The sequence below is a fragment of the Pelodiscus sinensis genome, chromosome 6 (assembly GCF_049634645.1).
Source record: "Pelodiscus sinensis isolate JC-2024 chromosome 6, ASM4963464v1, whole genome shotgun sequence".
Classification (NCBI taxonomy): Eukaryota; Metazoa; Chordata; order Testudines; family Trionychidae; genus Pelodiscus; species Pelodiscus sinensis.
The window spans coordinates 18,196,527-18,211,466 of NC_134716.1; the positions used below are offsets into that span (position 1 = coordinate 18,196,527).

Here is a 14,940-nt window from a genome sequence, read left to right on the forward strand (position 1 = left end):
AATGAAAATCAGGACCATGAGGTACAATAATAGTTTGGTTAGTCGTACCTTATATCAAGCAGACTTATTTGATTGTTTTAATATTCATTCCTGCTACTGTTAAAATTACTTTGTAGCATCTATAAATATTACAAGACAATGTATTGATATTTTTCCATTGAATTGAGGCCTATATGCCCTCCTCCAGCTGTTAAAATGACTTTGTAGCATCTATAAATATTACAAGGTAATGTCTTTCCTTGATATTTTTCCATTGAACTGAGTCCTATATGCCAAGTTACTGTGTGACTTAATTCCCTAAAGAGAAGAAGGTGCTCCTTCTTCAATAGACAGTTCTGACATATAAAAATCTTGATTAGTTCCCATGTGCACATCACTTAAATAGCTGACACCATAAAAAAAGTTTAATGAGATACCAAAAGCATGAAAATGAACACCCACAATGGAAGGCAATGGAATGTACATATTGTGTTAGATTAAAAACATTTGAAAAATAGTTTGCAAACCTTTACTGTCAAAAAAACAAGAGTAGCACTCAAATTCAATAAAATAATTCTTAGAAATGTGCATATATCCAAGTAGCCCATACACAGGTATCAGGGAGCTTTTATGACCAGTATGTTCCTTCCTATATGGATACATAGCTTGAGGGGACAATCTGGCTCTTAAAGTTAATTTTCTCTATATGCTTTTATATATTTATATTTATATTTTTGCACATAGCACAATAGTGATTATAGTGATATATGAGCAAATCTGTAATGCAAAACATTTTTTTCTTTTTTACTTAAGTACAGTGTTATCTTAGCAAAAACTGGAAGAATGACAAAGCTATGGAGTAGAACAATATATTATTTTTGTAGGTTCAACAAGGACTCTTGTATTTTTTCCTCCTCGAACCCTTTAATTCTAAAGGTGAAAAGTAAATAGGGCCTTGGAAATTATAGGTCATAAGCCCACCCTGATATTTTATCTTTTTTAACATTTTACCAAGCATCTGCTCTCATAACCTTCCCATATGTCGGCCTCCCTATAACCTCACACCAAAATTAACATGATAACATGATTAAATGAAGTTTTCACATTATCACACAAGTCCCTTAGCGTGGGAAGTGAGGTTCATGGACTCACTGAATTTTCACCAATAACCATGAAAAGGAGAGGACAGACAAGACCATATTTAAGAGTGAGGGATCCAACTAGAGTTACTTGATTTGGGGGCTAATACCCTCAGTTACCTTTTGGAGTCCTACCCTGTGGGTTGCACAAGCACATTGAACAGCTGCCAGCATGAGAGCTGTCCTTGGTTCTATCCGCTCCCCTAAAGATCTTTGCAGCAGTTCCCACAGAGGAATAAGTGCTTGGCTGCTAATCCCTGTGATGAATAGACAGGGCTACAATTGTAAATCTTTCTCCTCCACCACTATCATTGCCACTTCCACTGCCTCCTTTCGCTCTTTCTCATCTTCCAGTATTCTTCTGCAGAAATAACAACCAAAAATATTTGCTTTCACAGATTTGCTTTCCCCATACCACACCCATACTACATATTTTTAATTAATCTATGGACATTTATATGTTTCATCTTGTTGATTTTTAAAAAATAAACTTTTGAATAAAAGAAAATTTCTTCCTACAACAGTTACTCTAGGATTCCGGAAAGGGGTCACGAGTCTTGTTCAACTTTTCCGTGACATCTACCTCATCATTTTTCATTCTGTTTGTACTATTTAAGTTTATCTTTATCACCTTCAATTGATAAACATGCTGCTTTTGCCAAGGTACTATATTTTTTATTGTCCAAGATAAGGACAACAAGAACTGTACAAACATCTTGGCAGGTGAAAGTGAAACCTCCATATTCTCCAACAATCACCTGCCAGGTACAAAGTCTGGTTTTTAAAAATGGATAATTTGGAAGGGGCTAGAGACATGTTATTTTTACTATAGTTCTTCCTAGAGGTCCCAGCCAATACTAGAGCCACTTTGCCTTAGGCACACAATGCAAACACATATTTCAGAAACTTCCTCAAAAGAGCTTTCAAACTAAACAGACGGAGAGGTAAGTACAAGGAAGAATCACAAAAGGCAGACGCTGTTCCTGCGGCTTATTATTAAACAATCACAATACCTGCCTCTTTCGGAGAGGTTTTTAATCAGTCAGTCTCGGAGCGCTTTACAAAGGCGAGCAACATTTTTACAGGTGGGGAAACTGAGGCAGGAGGTGGGGAAACTGAGGCAGGAGGCGGGGAAACGACAACTTCTGAAAGGTGCTCAGGTGACAAGTCTGAACACTTGAACAGAAGCCAGCCAGGGCTGCTGCCAAGGCCGTGCGACCGCAGGGCGTCCTCCCCCCGCCGCCCCAGCACCCCCCACTGCCCCGAGCCGCGCGTCCCCCGCTGCCCAGGCGGGGCCGGGAAGGTTCCTCCCCCAGAACCTTTGGCTGCCAGCGTTCTATGGAACGCCAATCGGGAGGCAGGCGCGCATGCGCCCCCCGGGACCGGCTCTCGCGCACCGCGCCTCGCAGCTGTTCCCTGCCTGGCCTCGGCTTGCCCGGCTGCGTGACATCAGCGCCGGGCAAGTCACGACACGTACAGGGCGGCAGGGGGCGGCGCACCAGCTGGAGCAAGAAAACAAGCCCGGGCCGCTGCCGAGCCGCACAGCCCGGCCGGCCCCCGCCCCTCGCTGGGCGCTGAGCCCCTGGGCCGGAGCAGGCAGGAGCCGGCCAACGGCAGGAAGCCCCGGGAGCTGCTCAGACCAGCGGTGGGCATCGCGGGAGCGCGCTGCCACCCGGCGTGCAGAGGCGAGAGCTGCCCAGCGCTCTCTTGGACCCCCAGCCCCCAGCGCTTGCGGGACCAAGGGGGAGGCGCAAGCCGGGGGTGCTAATCGATGTGAGATCCAGCAGCGAGGCAGGGGCATGGGCCAGCCCTGGGCCAACGCGCTGGCCGGCGCCGCTGCGCGCGGGGATTTGGAGAGAGTGAGGGAGCTGCTGGACCAGCGTGCGGACCCCAACGCAGTCAATGTCTGCGGCAGGACACCGATCCAGGTACTCGGATCCGCGAACGGGTTGGTAGGGAGCCAGGCGGGAGGCTCACGCCCCGATGGGAGGGGGTGGCACACCGAGGGAAAAGCAAAAGGACGTCAGTGCTGGCGATGCTGAGTCCTTCGCATGCTCCCTTCAGACTGAATGCAGCGTCTCTGAGACTCGGCCCTTTAGAAGCCTTGTTGAGCTATCGCCACACACAGCAGCTCCAAAGTGCGTCAATTGTTACTTTCACCTCGGGCGGACTGTTCGTAGGGTGGGGATGGCTGGGTGCGGGTTGCAAAGCGACACATCTGTCTAGTCCTTCAGAAAGTCAGCCGATCCCATTTCAGTGTTGGTCTTTGCGCTGTTTATTCAACAGGCGCTCAATCATTCTGCAGGCCATGAAAGAAATTAAACCTGTTGGTATTTGCGTTTGTCGCATTCTGTGACCGCTTTTCCGCGGGGAGGAGGGGGGTTCTTTCTCTTGTACATGCCAAAAATCAGTCCTTCCGCTGAAACCCTAAAGTTGACGCTATACAGATCAGTAATGATCGCCGATAAAATCAAAAGCCCAAGCGGAATGGGCAATTCTACCCAGGAAGTGCATACAAAGGCTAGACATTTGTTCACAAGATTAACAAAATGTTGTCATGGCGGTCCAGCATCTCAGTGGCTGCAGAAATATGTATAAGGAACAAAAAATTGGAAGTTACAAACACTAAATTTCACTTTTAAGATAAACATAAGTCATATGTTCAAAGACTTATACTTCAGCTGAGTAGTTATAGGTATCTGTGCCCGGTTTAATATTTATTCTCTAGTATTTCCTTATAGTTTTTAGGGTCAGATACGAAACTCGCATTGAATTCAATGTGCAAGTTTTACAGGAGGGAGGACAGTCCGAAGAAGTAGGCACCATAACAACAATAATGAAATGATCGAAGAAAACTAATTCATGTCACATAAGAAAATTGAAAGTATTAAACAACGCAGTCTCCTTTGAAAACAGTTTTATTTTTAATAACTTATTGTTGTCTAATTAAAAAAACAACAAATAGTCTGGTAGCACTTTAAAGACTAACAAAATATAGATGGTATCATGAGCTTTCGTGGGCATAGCCCATTTCTTCAGATGATCGGAGTGTTGAAAGTGGGCTGTGAAGAAGTGGGTTTTGCCCACGAAAGCTCATGATACCATTTACATGTTTTGTTAGTCTATAAAGTGCTACCAGACTATTTGTTGTTTTTTAAGTTTAATCCTGTACAAACTAACTGAGCTTCCCTTCTGCAGTTGTTTAATTGTAACATGACTTAACCTTTCCCCTCTTCCCCCACGTACTTTACATTTTCGAATTTCAGTAATTGGCATATCTGTGCCTAAATATAGGGTGCCCTTTCATTTTAAATCTACTACTGGAAGTAGCGAGATAATTTCGCCGAAGCTCAAATACATTAACTAAACGGTATGACTAGCAATAGTAGATCATGCAGTAAAAATAAGTATGCATGAAAGTGGTTTCATTATATCATGGTGAAATACGGACATTAAAATCTTAAATAGTTTCTAGTGCTCCTACAGGAGATTAAAGGGACATTCAAAATCTTGATTTGTGTATTTAGCAAACTTTTAAGTATATTGTTGCATAAACCAAAACTGGAATGACCTGAAAAGCTATGTTGTAAGAGATCCAATGACAATTTTTATTAGGTCTGCATTTTACTATAAAGCGGTAACTTATGCATTTGATAATATTCCTGCAGTAGAAATTGTGCTGCATCATTTAATTTGCTGTACTTCTGTGCAGTTTTTTTAGTATTTAGATTTCAATGTAAAACTTAACTTTAAAAACATCGACATTTCTAGTATGGTTATAAATATCTATAAAATAGATATTTTGGCATTTTTATGGCTACTGAATTAAGCGCTAGTGAATATTTATTTCTAAGAGCCGTTTTGGAGCGGAGGTTCAGAAACTTAAGCAAAGCTAGTTCTATTTAAACTGAAACTCAATATTTTCATGTTAAGGAGACTATTTTAATCTACAATATAGCTACCATTCAGAAAAGCAGATTGTGTTATTGTATTACTGTTGCTCCTCTGGGTGTTTTATAAATGAATTTCCTCTTTGCGTTTTGTCCTCCTTCTCCCTCCCCCTCCTCTCCCAGCAGCTTCTTCTTACTCAAGTAATGTTTCTGTTTGCCTTAACGGGAATATTGCCAGAATAAAGACTGGGGAAATCCCATCCTTTGGGTCTATATAAGAACCATCAGTTTTAATAAAGTTTCAGACTTTTTGTGCAAATAAATGGTCGGTAGCATTTCTCTGTACATTCTTTCGCGCTAAACGCATTTTGTTCTGGTGTTTCCCCCAAATATATTATGCAAGCAATGCATTAAGAGGAGATGACTTACAGTATAAGACATATGTGCTCTCCTGTATGCGCACAGGTTTTTAATAAATGGATGATAGTACATTCTACCTAGGGGGCGGGCTGACATTTCAAACAGCGTACTGTTTCTTTGGCTTGGGTCTTGCAGCCCTTGGGGTACTCTAAGCCAGTGTTTCTCAACCAGTGGCACCAGTACCCTTAGGGGTACTCTAGAGGAGGTACGTCAACACAACTGAAATTTGGAGAAAACTAAATTTTTCTTTGAAGTTTTACAGCGCTTTATTATTTTTGTACGTTTTACACCCAAACATTTCATCGCCCACCCAGCTACATTAAGTTATTTAAACAAATGTGTTGTAATGGCAGAAAAAAATGTGTGTGTCTGAAAATTGTAGGTACTGGGGGTCCTTTTTTTAAAGGAGGTACTTTTTTTTAAAAGGGGTACTTTATAAAACAAGGCTGCGAACACTGCTCTAAGCCTTTAAAGTCTAGGAGGCGATTGACTGATCAACATTTGATTAACCTATTTTCCAGATACTCCGTTGTACGCGCGGGCTAAATCGGATTCCTATTGACGTTCATGGGAGTTGGATCGGGCTCATACTGAAACGCGCAACAGTTAAACCCCTGGCATTAGTCACAGCGAATCCAATCCCGCAATCCAGTCCCGACCCAGGCTTGCCCACCTGCTGGAGTCTTGCAGGTGTAAAGAGTTGGCTAAGCACTGAGTCGGTGACTGACGGCTTCTCTCCCTCCCCCGCCAGGTCATGATGCTGGGAAGCACCAAGGTGGCGGAGCTGCTGCTGCAGAGCGGAGCGGATCCGAACCGCCCGGACCCCAGCACCGGCTCCCTCCCGGTGCACGATGCGGCACGAGGAGGTTTCCTGGACACCCTTGTGGCGCTGCACAGGGGCGGGGCTCGCTTGGATCTGCGCGACGGATGGGGCCGCCTCCCCGTGGACCTCGCTGTAGAGAGCGGGCAGCAGCAAGTGGTCCGCTACCTCCGAGCCCAGCCTGGAAGGAATGTGGCTCCGCCCCAGGAATAGGGCACGGCCGGGCCGAGGGCTCCGTGCGGGGCGCCAGCGCTGCCCGGCTGAGACACATAACGCACTGAACTGCGGGCAGCAGCTATGTCTACAGCAGCCAGGGAGCATGGCCCAGGACAGCTGGCAGCCGCCCGTAACCTCACACATTGCACTAAAAATCCCAGGGCGGCAGTGGCCCTGTGACCACCGCTCATTAAAGATGAACCACACCGGGCGAGCCTAGTCTAATGCTGTGCTCTCGCTATATTTATGGAAGAGTCTTCATCAATTGGTGTTATGTTTTAGGAGGAAATATAATTTATTGTCCGTTTTTTCTTGCATAGGAATAATGTAAATATGCCGCTTTAAAATGTTGTCAGAAATGCAAGCACGATCTTTGTTCTTGATGTTAGATTTTTACTTGACACAAATCTGGTTTTTCTTGGAACAATAAGCCTTCAAACACTACCAGTGTGAAGGAAACCACTAACGTAAATATACCTCTTAAATGAATAAATTAATAGCAGTCTGACAGAAACCAAATCTTTGCTTATTTCTTGGGTTGCAGTTTTCCTTACCAGATCTGGAATACAAACAGATAGTGTGGGGATTTTCCAAGAGATACAGACAGGATAGAAGTTAGACATTTTTTAAAAAAATATAGAAACCAAAGAGAATCTAGGACTGGTAGATCCCTAGGGCCAGATCCAACACCAATTTATGTTAATGGTTGACTTTGATTTTAGTAGAGTCTATATAAGGCTCATAGTGCTAAAATGATCAGGCAACATGTTTTTAGATAATTAGGTATTCCTATTTGCATTTTAGACACCTATTTTAATTTGACTGAAGTAAACCGTACCCTGAGGTAATTTAAGATGTTAAGTCACCAATTAAAGCAATACAATATTTACAGTGTGTCCCACAAAGATTCAGAACATAAGACTGGCCACACTGGAGCAGACCAATGGTCCATATAGTCCAGTATCCTTTCTTCTGACAGTGACAGGTGCCAGATGCTTGAGGGAATGAACAGAACAAGGCAACTAATGTATGATCCATCCCTTCCAGTCCCAGCTTCTGGTGGTCACAGTTCTAGGGACATCCAAAAATGGAGTTGCATCCTTGAATATGTTGGCTTTTTAGCCATTGATGGATCTATCATCCATGAACTTACCTAATTCTTGTTTGAACCCAGTTATACATTTGATCGTAACATCCCCAGGCAATGAGTACCACAGATTCACTGTGCCTTGTGTGCAGAAGTATTTCCTTATATTTTTCACCCTGCTGCCATTTAATTTTGATGCAAGAACCGAGGAGTCACCCATTATGCGAAAAGGATAAAATGACATTTTCTCTAGTCATTTTCTCCACTCATCCATGATTGTATAACTTCTATAATATGTCTAAGGGCACGTCTACATCGCAGGGCTAAAGCCAAAATAAGCGACACAACTTCATTTACGTCAATTGCATAGCTTAAGTGGAAATAGCTTATTTCAGCTTTTAGGGCTATGTACACAGCAAGAAGTCCAAGGAAGAGCACTCTTCCTCTGCCTTCCCTTACTCCTTGTAAAATGAGGGTTATAGGAGTCAGAGTAAGAAGTCCTCCAGCTCGCCATTATTTTGACCTTATGTTCAAATAACTGCTTGTAGTGTAGACGGGGACTATGTTATTACAAAATAACATCAGTTATTTCAAATTAACACTGCTGTGTAGATGTGCTCTAATGGCCACAACTACATGCAGTAATCAAAGTACTATGTGATATTTACTGTCTTAGCTATCTCTTTCATAATAGTTAATAACATTCGTTTTTGTTTTGTTTTTTTACTTCTGCTGCACAATGAATAGATGTTTTCAGAGAACTAGCTACAATGATTCCAAGATGTCTTTGAGTGGTAACATCTCATTTAACCCTCAACATCTTGTATGTGTAACTGAGATCATGTTTGCCAATGTATTTGCACTTATTCTGAATTTTATCTGCCATGTTGTTCCCAGTCATCCAGTTTTGTGAGATCTCTTTGAAATTCTTCACTATCAGCTCTTGACTTAAGTACCTTATATAATTTTTTATCCTTTGCAAAATTTGCAATCTCTCCCCACCCTTTTTTCAAATTTCTTTCCAAAGTACAGTGAGTGCCACAAAGAGGAAATTGTGAATGATACTGGTTTTTTTAAATCCTATGATGCCTGACATGGACAATGCAAAATATTTTTTCATGTGTGTATATATATATAAAGGGGGAGGAGGGCTGTGCCTAGACTACACAATTCTTCTGGAAAAGCTTTTTCTGCTTCTCTTTTTGGAAGAGGCTTTTCCGATATTTGGCCCATCTACACTAGGCCAAATGTTGGAAAAAACCCTTTTTTGGAACATCCCTACTTTCTCATAAAACAAGGTTTATAGCAGGCATGTCAAACAGGCATCTGGAGGGCCACATGTGACCCGATCAAAGCTTTTTGCAGCCCATCCACCACTACATTTTATAAAAGAATAAAGTGTGGCCCACCGGCCACTCAGAGCACGTGGCCCAGTGCAGATCACAGCTGGCCGGCTGCTTTGCACACTGCTCCACAACGACTGCTCAGGGCTGGCCGGGCCGCTCTGCACAGGCATCAAGCGCCTGCTCACAGCTGGCCGCTGTACTCACACCACCCCAGCGCCTGAGGAAGAAGTGTGTGGTGGCGATGAGGTATGGCAGCTCTGGGTCCCAGGCATTAGGTTAGGGGGGCTTGGAGTGCCTGGCTCTCAGGGAGGCATTAGGTTGCGGGGGGAGGGCTGGGAGTGCCTGGCTCTGGAGGAGGGGGAGGCATTAGGTTGGGGGTGTCTGAGGAGTGCCTGGCTCTGGGAGAGGAGGAAGGCATTAGGTTGGGGGTGCCTGGCTCTGGGGGAGGGGAAGGTATTGGACCACAGCCCTTTAGCTCTTCCCCTTGTACAAGCATACAATTCAGTGTTAATTGCATGGTGTCACATACTGTTTCTTAACTAATATGATAGCGTATAGTTTTTTTCCACTGAATGGAATGGAATGGAATCAAGAGTACTATAATATATACACACACAAGGGGCTGATTTGTGGTTCCCAGTTTAATTTTCATATATCCTGAGTTTTAAGTACCTAACTGTACTGTGTTAATATTTGTCATATGATTTCCTTAGAATGTAGGCATTGCCAAATCAGCCAATAGGACCCTCTAGTCTAGTCCAGTATTGTAGCTACAAAAGTGGCCATTACAAGATGTGTCATAGGATGGGGTGTGTGTGTGTTCACACATGTCCACAAGAAACTACAGTGGACAGTTATCTCTGGATAGGGAATGTTTCTTCTTCCCTCCCATCAGTTTGTGGCTGGCTTATGACCTGAAACATGAGTGGGTTTTAATCTGTTTTTTATCCTACCTATGGTATTTTAGATATTTTCATTATCAATAAGCCTTCATCCTTTTAAAAATCTTACAAACTTTTGACCTCATTGATATTTAATGGCAGTGAGTTCCACAGATGAACTGGGTAAAAAAAGTTTCCTTTTATCAATTTTTTTTGGCTGTTTTGGCTGTTTGCTCATCAATTCCCATTTTGCACACCTGAAATCTACCTTACATTTTACCTATCCTTATTTCATTTTCTGCTCTATAGACTTAACTTGGTATGGGTTTCCAATTTCTGAATCATTGACTCAGATAACATCTGCTTTAAAGATAAAAAAGGAAAAGGAAATTATCCAGATTTATATCTAAGCAGTACCAGCCAGTCAAGGGTAACCAGAACACACCAATATTGCTAATAAATATGCACTTGTACATCAGAATAAGGCAGCCAACACAGATGTCATTTTTAAATTCCAGGGCAAAAAAAAAGAATCAGCATGTACCTGGTTTACACTGTTTCTTTAAAGGAAATTCAAAGGCTATTGTTTGCCAGGCTGAAGCAATTATTCTGAAATACGAGTCTCTCTCTTATAGTTTTGGTCTATGCTTGTTTTTATTTCAGAAAAACAAGTTATGTATCATATAAAATAATTTAAAAGCACCTTACATTTATATTTAAAAACTATAAAAAATATTTTATATGAGCAAATAACAATTTTACACATCAAATTATTGTATTATATTCAAACAAGACCTGAAAAAATATGATACGATATATCTAAAACATAATCTATAATAATAAATAATTATGACTTTCCAATAGAAGTATATTGGTGGCCCTGAAAGCTATCAGTTTTCATTTGTGTGGATCTCAGTAGGCTTCGAGTTTGATATGCCTGGTTTACAGGGATGCCAGAAAAAAAATATCTGTTCTTCTGAAAAACATTTCGAAGCAGCAGATGCATTCCTTGGACGTGGCAGAGTTTTTCCAGAATACTGGAGGAAAGTCTACCAACAAAATGAGGGGGGAAACCCTCACATACATTTCATTGAACAAAATTGAGCTTCCAGAAAAATGAACACATTAAAAAGAACTATTCCTCTAAGCAATGTCAAGCTTTTGATGAAGTATCCAAAGAAATATTTTCTTTGGGGGGAGAAGGGAGAGAGGGAAGCTGTCACCCACAATTTAAAAAGTTAGAAAACAGAATCCAGTAAATCAATACAAACTCCAATTTTGCATGTTTGGATTTGAGTGGTCAAAACCCCCTTATAACAAATGTGGAGTAAATCCTTTTCTTTTCTCACATGTATAACCCCACTAATCTCTGTGGAATTAGCTGGGCAAATTAGAAGGCAGGATTTGGTCCTTTATTTGGATTGTCACAATCTTGCTGTTTAAAAAAAAATTAAATTTCTTGTAAATACTAATTGATTCTTCACAGAGCTGTTATTGTTTATTCTCATCCCCCTCAGGGAAGGTTGAGATTTTTTAAAGTTATTATTTACTTTCATGTGAACTTTAGGGAGGAAAAGATTCCTCTCCCTAAACTTCCTAAGCAACCTCTGTCACACCAGTGTGTGCTCTCTGGCCTCCATTCTGGCAATTTAACCATTGATGTAAATGGAAGCATCAAGAAATGTGTGATGTGGTAACGCTTTCCCATCAATTTCAACGTCCCTTAATGTCCTCAAGTTAAGCATCAAGAGACCAAATTCAAGCTCGTCTCACTTTTCACTGTAGGCAGGTGAACATTACTGCTGTGTACTGGTGGTCCAAAGAGCACCCCCTCTCAGATCTCGCCACAAATCACCCAGACCCCTTGCGAAGTGTGCTAAGGACTGTGGGGGGAAAGCAGGATGCCCATGCTAAAGAGCGGACACCATATTCCCAGGTCCAAACCACGGCTCAGTGAGCAGAGGGGTTCGACGAGAGCCTGCAGCGTCAACTCTCTAGAGCAGTGGTGGGGAACCTTTTTCAGTCCGGGGCCGCACATTCATTGATAATGAAAAAATCAGTCGGGGCCGCACACAAGTGAGAGGAAAACAGCAACACGGCCCCTACTGAGAACGAAAAAGACATTCCCCTCACACACTGGCGGGGGGGTAGGGGGGGGTTAGGGTGTGCGAGGGGAATGTCTTTCTCGTGTTTTGTGTTCTCCAGCCCCATGGGGGACTCTGGGGGGTGGGCTGAGCCGTGAGGACCGGATCCAGGCACGCCTGGGCCTTGTGTTTCCCACCCCTGCTCTAGATTGCGGGGTAATAGCAGCAGGGTGTAGGAAGGATGTTCTGTCCGCTTGTGCAGCTGTAGCTCGAGCCCAAAGCCCACGTGTCCCTACGCCCAAAAGCTACAATGTGGCTACACATGTCTATGCAGTGAAATTGCCTACGGTGCCCAATAACGAATACCATATTTCATAGCTATTTGTCATTTCCTTGAGAACTCACCGTGCTTAGCTCCGCGACGTGTTTCCTGGAGTAGCGGAGACTTTGGGTTTACAGGGATTTGTTTATTAGTGATAACGGAGGTCCTGCCCGGACCACCAGAAAGAAAAAAGCAAAGGGTGTGATTCTGTCGCTACAGGCCGCTGCAGGGGAACACCAAAAAACAAACTCTTGACTGGCAAAGATGCGAGAGCCCCGGTGTTTCCTCTGGGACCACGTTCTCAGCTGGTGTTAGGCGAGAGCTGCAGAATTACAGGAAGGCTCTGACCCATAGTATCCCAGCATGAATCCAGTAATGGATTAAACCCTATTTGATACCCATAGAGGGGATGCCTAGGGTAAATTATCTTCACGCTTGTTATTTTGGGGGGGCAAATTATGCTCTCTGACGCGAGTGGGAGTTTTGCTGGTCATCTTTTGGGAACTCTATGGGGCTGTTTGTGAGGTCCCTAGCTTATTGCAGCCTGGCCTTCTTTTCCCATGTCCCTTCCCCCACAGACTCTGTTCATTTTATTCACGTGAGTAAAATTACCGCCGCTGATTTTCTCCTTTAACTACCTGCGAGCCTCTACCCAAGCTTGCAACTGGTTCTCTCTCAACCCTACACCTAACCGGAAGAAGTTAGGAAAACTGGGAGCTGATCCTACTACTCCCTCTGAGTCAGCCTTAGTGACGCAGGCAGTTCTAAGGGGCCTGTTCAGCGTTCGCTACTGTGCGGAGGGGAAACCCACAGCCCAGGCGGCAGCTGAGTGCCACTGTTTTGACGGCTGGAATGGCACCTCCGTAATGCGCTGGCTCTCAGTGCGGGGGTGAATTTTACCTCCCCCAAGGAAGGTGATATGATCCGTAACAGTCTTCTGAGCCCTCTGACCGCAGAGCTCATCGGCAGCATCGCCAGCTGAATGTCTGCAGGACTTGGTTGGCCCTGGAATAGAATAACAGGTTTTGGACACGACTGACTCATTCTAAACATGTACACTTTGTATGAAACAATACCAGCCTCGTGACTGATTTCCAATCACGTACCTAAAATAAGATTAGGCACTTCCCCAGGGGAAGGGACACTCCCACCAACATTCTCGATACTGGTGCTCGGGGTAACTATTGATAATGATCGAAGAGGCTTTTTTGCTCCTGCTCCTATCACATCGGACCAAGTTCTCCGTGTTTTACTCACACCAATAGTGAATATTTCACACTCGCAGTGAAAATAATGGGCTAAATCCAGCTTTGCTCATGCAGCATGATTTAGCCCATTTTGTTGAATTACTTCATCTACATTTTAATGATGTAGGAATCTATGAGCACCCCCCCCACACACACACACACACACACACACTTGCTAAATACCTGGTTTCACTCATTTTTCTCTCGGGGGTGTTGGATGCCGTTGCAGACGCTTGTTTTCAGGCTACTGATTTTTTTTTTTTTTTTTTACAGTTTAAGGGAGGTGGTCTCTGAAAAATATGTAATAGTCACAGTCTGAACATTTGAATCATCCCAGCTCCTCCGTGCCACGTTCACAGCACTAGAAACAAAAACAAAGTCGCTCAGGGGCCATGGAGTTTTCAGGGGTAGGAGTTTTAGTCCTCCTACCTAATACAAATAATTCAGAAATGTTCCAAAAATCATCTTTCGAGACTTCCAGCCTTTGAAGTGTTCTCTGCATCCTTTTTCCACCCAAACTCTCGCTGAATATCTCTGGGTGGCTGGATTTAGTTGCGATTGGTCCTGCTTTGGGCAGGGGGCTGGACTTGATGGCCTCCTGAGGTCTCTTCCAGCCCTAGGATTCTATGATTCTCTGGAATGCACAGAGCTGCAAAACATAGGGCCTTCTTAAAACTGAACCGCCTACATTGTAAGGAGGCTGCCTGGCATAACTCCATCGCCCTACAACTGCCGACCCCAGCCAGAATGCCAACGCTGCTGCGCAGTACCCAATTCCCGCACTTAAGCCCTGCTTGGACCCATTTTGTGCCTCTGATCAAATGGCGCTGAGAAGAGGAGTTCTCGTTTCTATCTGCTCAGAGGCACGGTAAGGACGAGAAGAAAGTATCTTCCCCATACATCATACATCATGTCAGTATCCACGCCGTAGGCGCTGCCCACAGATCACAATTTAGTAAACGAGGAGCTAAACAGACCATTTTCGAGCCCCAAATTCCGGGAACAGGCTTTTGAGACTCACCGGGAACTAGAGAGAAACACGCCGAGATCAAACGTTGTTTTCGAAGGCGGGCATCTTCTTAATTTGTTTACCTCGAACAGGGGAATTAACTCGTTGACTCAAACCTAACTTCCCTGAGAAATGGAGCGTAGAATTTATCTTTAATAACACTCTCGCTCCCCCCAGAGCCAACTTCCGATCGCCGGCCAGGCTTTGTCTTTCTGACACTTTGCAAATATCTTCTTTTCTAGAACATGAGGTCAAACCGAAAATAAAACAGCCCGGGCACCCGTGCACTCCCAGGACTGAGAGATCATCATTAAACCGCCCAAGTCATCGAAACTGCGTTTCCTTTTTGTAATCACTACAGCTAAAAAAAGCCACCCCTCGGAGGCTGCAGCACAGCTCGTTACACGTGGCTGTAATTAGGGAGCAAAAACAGTGGCCCGCTTGGCTTTCCCCAGCTCAGACAGCAACGGATCCGCGTCTCAGTCAAGAGGCCATGTGAC

At 43.8% G+C, this 14,940-nt stretch overlaps 1 protein-coding gene and 1 long non-coding RNA gene across 2 annotated transcripts; one reads left to right on the forward strand and one right to left on the reverse strand.

Annotated features, from left to right (window-relative positions):
* The first annotated feature begins 2,498 nt into the window (after nt 1-2,498).
* On the forward strand, nt 2,499-6,983 carry CDKN2B (cyclin dependent kinase inhibitor 2B). The gene is made up of 2 exons (XM_006128941.4): nt 2,499-3,046; nt 6,180-6,983. Exons 1-2 carry the CDS (start codon nt 2,918-2,920, stop codon nt 6,459-6,461), a joined length of 411 nt encoding a protein of 136 aa, XP_006129003.2. The 5' UTR covers nt 2,499-2,917; the 3' UTR covers nt 6,462-6,983.
* A 2,293-nt stretch (nt 6,984-9,276) lies between these two features.
* Nucleotides 9,277-14,704, reverse strand: LOC142829810 (uncharacterized). The gene is made up of 3 exons (XR_012904611.1): nt 14,453-14,704; nt 13,615-13,792; nt 9,277-13,189 (listed from the first exon to the last, which is right to left on the reverse strand). It is a non-coding gene; the product is annotated as an uncharacterized LOC142829810 (long non-coding RNA).
* Nucleotides 14,705-14,940: the final 236 nt, after the last annotated feature.

Excerpts from the sequence above, each read along its gene's own strand:
- CDKN2B (XM_006128941.4), top strand. The coding sequence starts at position 2,918 with ATGGGCCAGCCCTGGGCCAACGCGCTGGCCGGCGCCGCTGCGCGCGGG. Across the intron at positions 3,047-6,179 it reads GCGGCAGGACACCGATCCAG|GTCATGATGCTGGGAAGCAC; the intron begins GTACTCGGATCC and ends CTCCCCCGCCAG.